The sequence below is a fragment of the Camelina sativa genome, chromosome 2, assembly GCF_000633955.1.
Source record: "Camelina sativa cultivar DH55 chromosome 2, Cs, whole genome shotgun sequence".
Taxonomy (NCBI): Eukaryota; Viridiplantae; Streptophyta; class Magnoliopsida; order Brassicales; family Brassicaceae; genus Camelina; species Camelina sativa.
The window spans coordinates 4,137,954-4,150,549 of NC_025686.1; the positions used below are offsets into that span (position 1 = coordinate 4,137,954).

Genomic DNA, 12,596 nt, shown 5'->3' on the forward strand with positions numbered 1-12,596 from the left:
AAAAAAAAAAAAAACGGGAAGGGTTGTTTCAAAAATGGTAGTCTATCCCAACATGTTTCATCTTGGAATGAAAAATCGGGTTTGCGCAAAGATATGTTGCTCCAATATTGTCACAATAGATTACTTGAGCCACGGGTAGAGCAATACCTAATTCCGTTAAAAGCGAGCAAATCCACTTGAGTTGGGACGTTGTGTTTGCAACGGCCCTGTATTTAGCTTCAGTCGAAGAGCGAGATATACTTCTCTGTTTTTTGGAAGACCATGACACAGGGCTCCCACCAAAGTAGATGATGTAGGCATTTGTATAAACATTATGTCTCACAGTCTCCAGGTTTTGTTAATCGCGAGTGTTCTCACCACATCTGTAGATTGTGGAAGGCCCTCTATAGCTTGAAACAAGCACCGTGCTTGATATCAAGAGTTGCGTCAATTTCTGCTTGAATCTGGATACAAGACATCGGTTGGGGATAACAGCTTGTTTGTCTATAAACATTGCACATATCATGTTTATGTTTTTGTCTACATTGACGATATCATCATCAGGGGTCCTCCAACTTTAGTTAGTGCTTTCAACTCATCACTCGCTCGTCGCTTCTCTCTCAAAGATCTTGGTCTTTTGAGCTATTTTCTGGGCATTGAGGCCACACGCACTCCAACTGGTCTACATTTGATGCAACGGAAATACATTACGGATCTTTTGGTCAAAACAAAGATGCAAGACGCTAAACCAGTTCCCACACCAATGTCCTCTTCCACTCAGCTCAGGGTTCTCTCTGGTACACCTCTTGATTATGCAAAAGAATATCGAATGGTTGTGGTGAGTTTGCAGTACCTCGCGTTTACAAGACCAGATATTGCATTCCCGGTCAACCGACTTTCACAGTTTATGCATAGGCCTACAAATGTGCATTGGCAATCCATGAAACGGGTACTACGGTATCTTGCTGGAACTCAGTCTCATGGCATTTTTCTGCGTTGGGATGCTCCTCTCACTATTCATGCCTTCTCTGATGCGGATTGGGGGCGTGACAAAGCAAATTATGTCTGTGATTGGGAACCAGCAGAAGCGGATTTCAAAGCGTTTTTTACAAAATAATGCTTTACTTACACCAATCACAAGTTTTTTTTAACATTTGCATTTTTTCCTAAAAGAAAAAAAAATAATAACAAATGCGGTTTTGACCTTTGGATAAAGTCTTATACCGCTTTCCTAAAGAGAAGCACCATTTACCCAACGGTTTTCCTTTAGAAACGCCAGTTTATCTCTTTTTATTTTATTTTTATTATAATAATTATTATTTTATCAAAAAGAAAAAAAATCATAAACGGCTACAAGCAATAAAAGGACAAGATACTGGGGTTTTAACTTTTAGGAAACACGTGGCTTGCTTTTCATTTTTTCATTTTTTAAAATAACCAGTATTTATATGACAATAATAAACGTGAATACATATATTGTTTATTTGGTATGACAAAGCCTTAATAATCGAAAGAAAATGTTTGCAAAAAAGAAAATAATATAGAAAAAGAATTTCTTTATCAAAAATATTCATAACAACAAATTTTCTTAGTATATTTGTTTCCTATTTTTGTGCTTATGTAAAAAAAATTCGATTAAAAATAATAATTTTGTTGAATATTTTTTCCAACAATTTTTTTAGTATCTTTTTAGAATATATATAATCTACAAATAATCTATATTCTAATTAATAAAATAATATAAATTCCGTACCGCCAACTGTTTTTCACCAATCAAACATTATTTTGTACCGCTTATTTTGGAGTAACCGCACTTGTCCCACAAATACATTTGTCCCGCACGTACCGCAGTTGAACAGTACCGCACTACTAAATTATTTGTCCTGCACTACCAAAACCGCGGTTACCATTCGGAGCCTAAACCCATATTGCTGATATTTTTATTTTCTTTTTTTTTGGGGCAAAAGACAAATACCAAACGCGAATTTTCTTTTATTTTTATTTAGCATATTGGTGTTACTATAAAAATTGGTTATGATGATTTCATTTGATGTTTACGTTTACATTTAACCGAACCGAGTCAAACCAATCCAAACTAAATAAGACCGTTAAAGAATTGAGTGAATCATAATTTCGTTAAAATAGATTTTACTTTTCTTTTTTGTAGGAAAATATAGATTTACTTCTTAATAACACTAGGAAAATATAGATTTACTTCTTAATAACACTAAATTAAGTTTTTTTTCATAGCTTAAAAAAATTAATTTGAAAAAAAAACGTGTAAATTATACACCAAAACCCGAATCAAAGTAATATCAGATTTTACACCTGTTAACTAAATCTGACTCAACATTAAAATCACTGACCTTAGTTTAATGAAAAAACCCAAGATTAATTAGTCAAATTATCTTTAAATTCAACAAATCATTTGCATCTAAGAGGGGGTATTCAACTTGTTTTTTCTAGGATTTGGTTAGATTTTAATATTTTAAAATTTTGAGAGATTTGAGTAAGATTTTAGGAGATTTTGATGATTTGTTAGAGATTTTAATTTAAGGAAAATGAAAATGAAATGAGAATCAGTGAGATTTTGTAAGTGATTTTAGAATATTTCAAAACACACCATTTGTCTACTTCTTTTTTATATAAAATATGAATATTATTTACCAAAAAGAACAGTTTTTTTTTTATAAGAGCTTGGCGTAGCAGTGGTAATGAAAAAAGGGAAGTACAAGATGCCGAGATTTACTCGTGAACCATTGTTAAAGAAGATTGTTAAATGCATGATGCTCTCTCTGAGCCAGAATAGTGTTCCTAATGTTTCCAATTTGTTTGAAGATAGAGAAAACATTATAGGAGATTTATTTGGTTTTCTCTGTGAAGATTGCAGGTGCAGGAGAGCGCATTGGTGGTGATACCCCAAAAGTGTGTTGGATTTAATTGAGTTTAATTATCTTAATTATTAAGCTAGAGGTTGTGTTTGTATTAAACGATGCTTAGAAGCATTGTGACGTTTGTAGCAGTTACAACGTTTGATTTAGAAAGACACAATTCTTTCTCTGGTTGTGTCTAAGTATTTAAAATCATAGTCTCGTCATTGTAAAACTCAAGTTTTTCCAGTTTATTAATAAAATCACAAGTTTCTCTAATACTCTGTTCTATCTTCTATAAAACAGAGCAACAAGTACGCTTGTTTTGTTTCTTTGTGAGAGAGAAGCTTTTGCTTCTAACATAGTATCAGAGCCCTACTGATTCAAGAGCCAAAATTTTCAAGTTAAGAGTTCAATAAACACAGAGAGTTATGGAGACGGTGTCGAACATGAAGAAAATATTGGCTATTCAAGGGCCAAATTTCCTATGTGTATTTAAGCATCTTGGCTATTGTAGAATCGAACAAGAAGAAAATATTGTTAAGAAACTTTTGTTCTTGTGTTGTTCTTATGAGCAATTCTCTTTAGCTTTGAAGAGTGACTGAAATTAGCTTCATTTGGTATCAGAGCCCCAATTTGATTTCTTAATCAAATTTAGATCCTCGGTGTCATGTTAAGTGGATGCTTTATTTGGATCAAAGGCAGTTTCTTCAAGTTACAGAAGAGGGCTCTCGTGATCCAGTTTTCGATATTTACAACAATGATGATCCGATCGATCTATGACGTTTACGATGAAGACGGCTTCATCGAGAGAGTGAACGATGGTCGACGTGTGGAGGTTAGTGGGCAAGGTGGTTTCAGTTCAACAAAAACTCTCGACATCAAAAGAAGAGGTCACTGCAGTAACTATCAAAGTTAATCACGTCAACGTGAGAAACCTTGGTAAGCTACTTCTATCTTCTTTACGATGGCTGAAACGAGAAGTAAACAAGTTCGTGACTGATGCAACGTATGAAAGATATGAACCTGTTTACTTCATGAGAACCTTAAGGACAAGGTTCTTTTCCGGCGGTGGTGTCATGTACGTAGGGTGTGAGTTTTACAGGGTTTGATTTTTTCTTCTTCTAGAAATCCTTCAAAATCCCATTTAAAAGGGTGTGATTGTATAAGTCATATTTTTCAACTAAAAAAGCTAACAAAGTCTTTTAAAATCATTCAAAGTAGCTCTTTTTAAAAAAGTTGTAATATTTTGAATAACAGTAGATTTTAAGTGAGTTTTACAAATTATGAATTGAATAACAGTAGATTGTGAATCATTCTAAATGATTTTATATAAATTTCAAGTTGAATAACATAGGATTTTAAAAGAGTTTTAAAAATCATCAATTGAATAACAAAGAATTTTAAAAATACTTTAAAATCTTCTAAAATATGAGTTTAATACCCCCTCTAATTAAGTAAACACACATTTCTTACCACATTAATGACTCTCTGTTAAGTTAATAAAAAATTAGTTTCTTCTTCGAGGGAACATTTCCCGCCAAAACTTTCTCAGAGTAAAAAAAAGCCTCTCTTCCCCTTTCTCTCTCTACCTCCTTCTTCATCTTCATCTTCATCTCTCTCTGCTTCACCCAGAAACCCTAGCGTTGGTTCATCAATGGCCACCACCACTCCAAGAAGCAAAACCTTCAAATCCCCAACCAAAACCCCAACAACTAACAACATCTATCGCAAATCGTATCTATCTCCGTCACTCACTCCTCAAACCCCACAAACTATCACTCCTCTTCGTAGATCCGCTCGACATGTCTCCCGTAGAATCGATCTGGGTAACGAACCAATCGATGTTCCCGAAAACGAATCGAAGGAAGAAATGAATCTGATTCGGAAACGAGAACGAGCGCCGCCGAGGAAACAATCGGTTGACGACGTTTCAGAGAAACCGAAGAAACCACAGAGTCTGAAAACTCCGACGAAGAAGACGAAGGTAGATTCAGAAGTTTCGTTCTCTCCTGTTTCCCCAAATCGAACGGAGAAGAGGAAAAATAAATCTGAAGAGGTTAAGAAGACGAAGACGAAGAAGAGAGTTTATTACAATAGAGTTGAATTCGACGAGACCGGATTCGAAATCGGCGATGATGTTTATGTGAAGAGAAGAGAAGACGCGAATTCGGATGAAGAAGATCCAGAGATTGAAGATTGTAAGATTTGTTTCAAATCAGGTGGTAGTGATGATGTGATGCTTGAGTGTGATGATTGTTTAGGTGGGTTTCATTTGAAATGCTTGAAACCACCATTGAAGGATGTTCCTGAAGGTGATTGGATCTGTCAGTTTTGTGAGGTTAAGAAGTCTGGTGGTCCAAGTCAAACACTTGTTGTTCCTAAGCCACCAGAAGGGAAGAAACTAGCGAGGACTATGAGGGAGAAGCTTCTCTCTAGTGATTTATGGGCTGCTCGGATCGAGAAGTTGTGGAAAGAGGTTGGTGACGGTGTGTATTGGATTAGGGTTAGGTGGTATATGATACCTGAAGAGACGGTTTCGGGGAGGCAACCTCATAATCTGAAACGTGAGCTTTATTTGACTAATGATTTTGCTGATATTGAGATGGACTGTGTTCTTAGGCATTGTTTTGTCAAGTGTCCTAAGGAGTTTTCAAAGGCGAGTAATGATGGTGATGATGTGTTTTTGTGTGAGTATGAGTATGATGTGCATTGGCATAGTTTTAAGCGTTTGGCTGAATTGGTTGATGGAGATTCTGATAGTGACCAAGAGTGGAATGGTAGGAAAGAGGAGGAGGTTGATGATAGTGATGAAGAGGTGGAGGTTGAGGAAGATGAAGAGAGTGTTCGTGGAGATTCAAAGAGTAAGAGAGGTTTAACGAGTGTGAAAGGAGGTGCGAATTCTCGTAAAGGTCGTTTCTTTGGGCTTGAGAAAGTGGGAGCAAAGCAGATACCTGAACATGTGAGATGTCATAAGCAGACTGAGTTGGAAAAGGCGAAAGCTACTTTGTTGTTGGCTACACGTCCTAAGTCTCTTCCTTGTAGGAACAGAGAAATGGAAGAGATTACTGCGTTTATAAAGGGTTCAATCTCGGATGATCAGTGTTTAGGAAGATGTATGTACATTCATGGTGTTCCCGGTACTGGGAAGACTATTAGTGTGCTATCGGTGATGAAAAATCTGAAGGCTGAGGTTGAAGCTGGAAATGTAAGTCCATATTGCTTTGTGGAGATCAATGGTCTTAAGCTGGCTTCACCTGAGAACATTTACAGTGTTATCTATGAGGCATTGAGTGGTCATCGTGTCGGTTGGAAGAAAGCTTTGCACTCTCTGAATGAGAGGTTTGCAGAAGGAAAAAATATTGGTAAAGAGGATGACAAGCCTTGCATACTTCTCATCGACGAACTTGACCTTCTAGTCACTAGAAATCAGTCGGTGTTATACAACATTCTGGATTGGCCTACCAAGCCTAACTCTAAATTGATTGTGTTAGGAATAGCAAACACTATGGATCTTCCAGAGAAGTTGCTTCCTCGGATTTCAAGCAGAATGGGAATACAGAGACTGTGTTTTGGTCCTTATAACCACACTCAGCTACAAGAAATCATTTCTACAAGGCTGAACGGAATCGATGCTTTCGAGAAGACAGCTATTGAATTTGCTTCGAGAAAAGTAGCTGCGATTTCAGGAGATGCAAGACGTGCTCTTGAGATATGCAGGCGTGCTGCAGAAGTAGCGGATCACCGTCTAAAGACTAACAAAAGCGCAAAGAGTCAGCTGGTGATTATGGGAGATGTTGAAGCAGCTATTCAAGAGATGTTTCAGGCACCTCATATTCAAGTTATGAAGAGTGTATCTAAACTGAGTAAGATATTCTTGACGGCTATGGTTCATGAGCTTTACAAAACAGGAATGGCAGAGACAACCTTTGACAGAGTGGCAACCACAATATCGTCTATTTGCTTAACCAATGGAGAAGCTTTTCCGGGTTGGGACATTCTTCTCAAAATCGGTTGTGATCTTGGTGAATGCAGAATCATTCTCTGTGAACCTGGAGAGAAGCATAGGCTGCAGAAGCTGCAGCTGAATTTTCCAAGCGATGATGTTGCTTTTGCATTGAAAGACAACAAGGATCTTCCATGGTTGGCCAATTACTTGTGAGTTTTTTCTTCTTCTTCTTCTTCTGTTTATTGAGTCATTGAACTTTCTTTAAATTTAAAGACTAGTTTTTGATTCATATGGGATATGATTATGGACATGTCATGTATCCTTTGTTTGTGAAACACATCCAAAGTTGTATTATTTTCTAAAGGAAATATTCATTTTTACGAGACTAACTATGGTTGTATGTGGTGTATCATTTTTTTTCTTCACATTTGCGCTGTGATTTTGAAAATGTTTCTTTGGTATTATCACTATCATTCAACCAAAATTTTTATTTTTATTGTTAATGAAAGACTACCAATTCAAAAGTCTGATATATCATTCAACCATGGATTCTGAGGGAGTGTCACTACCCATCCACGTGCATATTATGATGCCTTGGGCTGATCTGAGGAGAGGTGATTGTTGCGGACGCTTGGAAGTAATCAGTGATGGTTACTACTGCAAAACCTTCGATTTTTTCGTACACAAGAATTGTGGCGAGTTCTCCAAATATATCGAGCACCCGTCTCACCCTGGTTGCACTCTTCAACTTGAAAGCTATCGAATTTGGGATTGCAACTTATGTGGAAGGAATAGAGATTGCAAGTACTTCGTTCAGAAGCTCTTTTGTTGTGAGACTTGTGACTTCGTGGTGGATCTATACTGTGCCAAGTACCCACCACCAGAGGTTATTGACAATTCTGAGACACATCACCACAAAATCACCCTTTTCAGAAGGATTGGTTTTGAGTTGGAAGCGTATAGTAAAGCCCGAGATTAACATGATAGCAGAGTCTAAGGTTAAAATTCTGGTGGACCTAGAAAAGTGGATACGGACATGCTTCTTGTTAACCCGAGTAATGGGAGCCCAAGAAGGGGTTTATTATCGGTCCAAGTGGGATCGGTTTGAGATGGAGTTATCATTTCGAGGAGGCGTGTTAATATCCCACATGTAGTCCTTGGTTTGAAGGGAAGATTGTTGGGATACAATCCAAGTCTCACATCTGATGTTTGAAGACACTATCATTAATATATAAAAGGGTTAGGGTCAATCTACTAATTGTCAATTGGTTTTTAGTTAAAAGCCCAAAATAAGCCCAAATTTAACATGATGCTAAAATGTGGCATTGATGGTTATGGGTTTCCAACTTTCCATACAAATGTCATCAATGTGATTTAGCTTTCCATGTGGATTGCGTTTGGCACCCATCAAAGTTAAAACACCCCTCAGAGGTAAACCACTCTTCCCATCATTTGCACCCTCTTAAGCTTCTCATGGGTAAATCACCAGAATATTCTGATGGGAAATGTCGTCTTTGTTGAAGAGAGGTTGATGAATTCTTTTATCACTGCTCTTCTTGTAACTTCACCTTGGATATGCGTTGTGTTTTAAATCCATCACAACAATCTCTTCTGGATTTGAAAACTCATGATCACCAACTTACTCTTATCCCGAGGTTGATTCTTTTACATGTGATGCTTGTGGGCTGAAGGGAGATCGAAGCCCTTACAGATGTTGTACATGTGATTTCATGATCCACAATGACTGTATAGCCCTTCCACGCCGTATAAACATCAATCGACATGATCACCGCATTTCTCGAACTTCTCTTGTTGGTGTTGTTTATTTTGTATGTGGAGTTTGTCACCAGAAGGTTGATTGGACATGGGGAGGTTATTCTTGTCATTGTTATCAGCGGTGTCCTGACTATATCGTTCATTCGAAATGTGCTCTTAGAGAAGATGTGTGGAACGGGAAAGAACTCGAAGGATTACCTGAAGAAAAAGAAGATATAGAGCCGTAGGTGCTAATAGATGAAAACACAATACAACATTTTAGCCACAAAGAGCATTACCAAAGACTCCACATTAATGTTGTTCTTTCTAACGACATCAAGTGGTGCAGGGCATGCACCCATCCCATATATCTCCAATCCTTCTACAGTTGTATGGATTGTGACTTCAATCTCCATTAGAACTGCGATGGATTCCTTAGAATGAAATGGCATGTGCTACACAATGAACGTCTTTTTTTTTGATAACTCAGGAGTGATTCTAAAGGCTTCTCAGGCCCAAAGACTAATCTACTGGAGCCAGAAGAAACCATGTTAAATCTCGAACCCCCGTGGCCAATGCTACTCGAACCCAGGTGGCGGGACTTTTCTCCCTTTACCACTGGACCAAGGCGACTTGGTTACACCATAAACGTCTTACTTTAGTTACAAATGAAGCTGAGTCCTTTGAATGTGATGGTTGTTATAGAATGTCCAACGGTTTCAGGTACCAGCATGATGGTACGAAATTAGATGTTCTGTGCATTTCAATATCTTAGCCATTTGTGCATACAAGTCATCCCCATCATCCCTGAATATAATTAACAAAACCAAATCAGTTTAAAGAAATATAATTTTTTTTTGGATTTGTTCAAAAGAAATATTTAAATTTTAGTTTAAGTTTAGAGGGAAAAAATATCAGGTCGCCTCAAAGTCTCAAATCCAAGTAAAAAAAAAAGAGTCCATTAGTTATCTAGATACTTTTTAAAATAATTTGAGAAGTAGACACTTTTTAAACAAAATTTGGAGAATTAGGCACTTTTATGTTTTGTGAGATAGAGATGTTGTGAGATAGAGTATAAGACAAAAATTAAAGAAAAAGACTAATATACCTACATATTTTAAAAGAGAGTTTTATGTGTGGGTCTGTAACAACCCGTCCCGCGGACCCCACTAGCCTCCCGCTAGCTGCCTCAACGGACCGTTTGTGGACCCTGCTAGCCCCCCGCTAGCCGTCCCAACGGACTCCAAGTTGGCCCTGCAGGGCATCGATCCTAACCCATCACAGATCAATTGGTGACAACTTGTCATGTGGGAAGGTTGTTAAAGGGTGAGGACTAGGGTTTGAGGAACGCCTGGCGCACCAATAACCTACTGATGGATTGGGATATCCACAGTGATGGGTTAGGATCGATGCCCTGCATGGCCAACTTGGAGTCTGTTTGGACGGCTAGCGGAGGGCTAGCAGGGTCCACGGACGGTCCGTTGGGGCAGCTAGCGGAGGGCTAGTGGGATCCACGGGACGGGTTGTTACAGGTGCACCATCTGGGTTTGGTGTACCATTTTTGTCTGGTGTACCATCTAGGTCTGGTGTACCATCTGGAGTGTTGTATTGTGATTTTGATTGGTGTACAAGCTAGTAACTCTACAATCTCATAATCTATCTAAAAGAAATTGGTATTAAAATGGAACATATCATCTTTAAAGTTTCAAATATAACATCATGATTTAAAATTAAACCTTAAACTATAAATTCTAAACCCTACTCTTCTCAACACTACACTTTAAATGTAAAATATAAATCATACCTCTCTCAAAATGATACTCTAAATGTAAAATAGAAAACTCAAATTTTAAATATATATATATATATATATATTATCTCTAAAGTTTCAAAATATCATTATGATTAAAATTAAACTTTCAAAATTAAACTCTAATCTATAAAATCTAAACCTTATTTCTCTTTCAAAACTATAGCCTAAATATAAAATAAAGAACTCATAAACAATTATAAATATATATTTGTTATTGGATAAATAAAGCTCATAAACAAAAAAAAAATATCAGGCCCAATAACAAATTTGTTTTGTTTTTATTTGTATATATAATTTCACACAAAAAATGGTATAAAAATAAAAAAGATATAAAAGTATATTACTAAAGGTCTCTCTAATAGAAATCTGTATTAGAGAAGTAGAGAGAAAAATGCTTATTTCTCAAATATCTTTCGGGAAAAATGTCATTAAAATCTCCAAGTCTACATTTTCGTTGATTTTAAGCCCGAACTTTGCTTTTGGAGGAAAAAAACACCAATTATTTGTTGACTTCCAAATAAATCGCAAACTCTCGTTGACTTACCCATTTGAGGCACAACGTTAAGTGGTCAAACAGAGAAATTAAACGGGGTTAATTATCCGTTAACGAGATCCGTTAATATCAAAACGACGTTGTTTATAACACCCTAAAACCCCCAAATTGAGAAATCGATTCTTAATATCCTCAATTCACAAACCCTAATCGATCTAACCCTAATCAAACAAGATATCTTCGATGACGAGAAGATTCCAGATCTCTTTTTGTTATACACCGGAAGAACGGTCGACCAGGATTCTCTTCAGTCATCGAAGATATCATGTTTGATTAGGGTTAGATCGATTAGGGTTTGTGAATTGGAGATATTAAGAATCGATTTCTCAATTTGGAGGTTTTAGAGTGTTATAAACAGCGTCGTTTTGATATTAACAGATCTCGTTAACAGGATAATTAACCGCGTTTAATTTCTCCGTTTGACCACTTAACGTTGTGCCTCAAATGGCTAAGTCAACGAGAGTTTGCGATTTATTTGGAAGTCAACAAATAATTGGTATTTTTTTCCTCCAAAAACAGAGTTCGGGCTTTAAATCAACGAAAATGTAGACTTGAGAATTTTAATGACAATTTTCCCAATATCTTTCTATAAATGCCTAATTGTCAAATTTTTGTATGAGAAAGTGTTTCCTTCCTTCTGGGGTTTGATATCAAATGGGTTCAGTGGGTCATGAGCTGCGTGACGTCAGTCTCTTACTCTGTGCTGGTTAATGGAGCTTCATATGGCTTTATTAAACCGGAGAGAGGCATTAGGCAGGGAGATCCGCTGTCACCCTTTCTATTTATTCTGTGTGCGGAGGCTTTGGTTCACATCATGAACAGAGCAGAACACGAGGGGCGTTTAACTGGAATGAGATTAACGGCAGCTAGCCCGTCTGTTCAACATTTGCTTTTTGCTGATGATAGTCTCTTCCTTTGTAAAGCCACCTTTCAAGAATGTTCTGAATTTTTGAAGTGTCTACAGCTGTATGGGCAGGCTTCAGGGCAAGAAATAAATTTCCAGAAGTCAACTATTACCTTTGGGAAGAAGATGGATCCATATATGAAGAGGTTACTTGGGGTATTTACTGGCATTGAACAAGAGGGGGGGACTGGTAAATACCTGGGGTTACCGGAGTGTTTTAGTGGATCCAAAAGAGACTTACTTAACTTTATCACCGATAGACTTCAGTCTAGACTAGGTGGATGGTATAAGCAAACATTATCCTTGGGAGGGAAGGAGGTCTTATTGAAGTCAGTTGCTATGGCTCTACCTGTGTATGCTATGTCTTGTTTCCGGTTGACGAAACATCAATGTTGCTGTATAACAAGTGCCATGGCAAGCTTTTGGTGGAATGAAAGTGAAGATAAAAATAAGATGCACTGGGTAGCGTGGGATAAGTTATGTGAGGCTAAGGAGAAGGGTGGTCTGGGGTTTAAAGACATTGGTCGGTTTAATCAAGCACTCTTAGCTAAACAGGCTTGGCGGTTGTTAGACTCCCCTGATTCTTTGTTAGCGCGTGTTGTAACATCCGCGAACCAATTTTTGTAAATTTGGTGTGGGTGTCGATCGACACCCTTGGTGGCATCGATCGACACCATGTTTTTCCGGTTTGGTCGGGTTTGATTTAATTGTCGATTGGTTCGGTTTGGTTCAATTAAAATCCCTAAATCGTGTGTAAAAGGGGAAAACGACCC

The 12,596-nt window shown here is 37.4% G+C and overlaps 3 protein-coding genes and 1 pseudogene across 3 annotated transcripts; all 4 read left to right on the forward strand.

Annotated features, from left to right (window-relative positions):
* LOC109126306 (uncharacterized mitochondrial protein AtMg00810-like) lies at nucleotides 713–1,096 on the forward strand. The gene has a single exon (XM_019229761.1). The coding sequence runs from the start codon at nucleotides 713–715 to the stop codon at nucleotides 1,094–1,096; it is 384 nt and encodes a 127-aa protein (XP_019085306.1).
* Nucleotides 4,402–7,223, forward strand: LOC104717335 (origin of replication complex subunit 1B). Its single transcript, XM_010434893.1, has one exon. It carries the CDS (start codon nucleotides 4,507–4,509, stop codon nucleotides 7,009–7,011), a length of 2,505 nt encoding a protein of 834 aa, XP_010433195.1. The 5' UTR covers nucleotides 4,402–4,506; the 3' UTR covers nucleotides 7,012–7,223.
* On the forward strand, nucleotides 7,343–7,777 carry LOC109126307. The gene has a single exon (XM_019229762.1). The coding sequence runs from the start codon at nucleotides 7,343–7,345 to the stop codon at nucleotides 7,775–7,777; it is 435 nt and encodes a 144-aa protein (XP_019085307.1).
* LOC109126308 lies at nucleotides 8,167–8,972 on the forward strand (annotated as a pseudogene).

Bases quoted from the DNA above. Each gene is read 5' to 3' on its own strand.
- LOC104717335 (XM_010434893.1), top strand. From the start codon at position 4,507: ATGGCCACCACCACTCCAAGAAGCAAAACCTTCAAATCCCCAACCAAA.
- LOC109126306 (XM_019229761.1), top strand. From the start codon at position 713: ATGCAAGACGCTAAACCAGTTCCCACACCAATGTCCTCTTCCACTCAG.
- LOC109126307 (XM_019229762.1), top strand. From the start codon at position 7,343: ATGGATTCTGAGGGAGTGTCACTACCCATCCACGTGCATATTATGATG.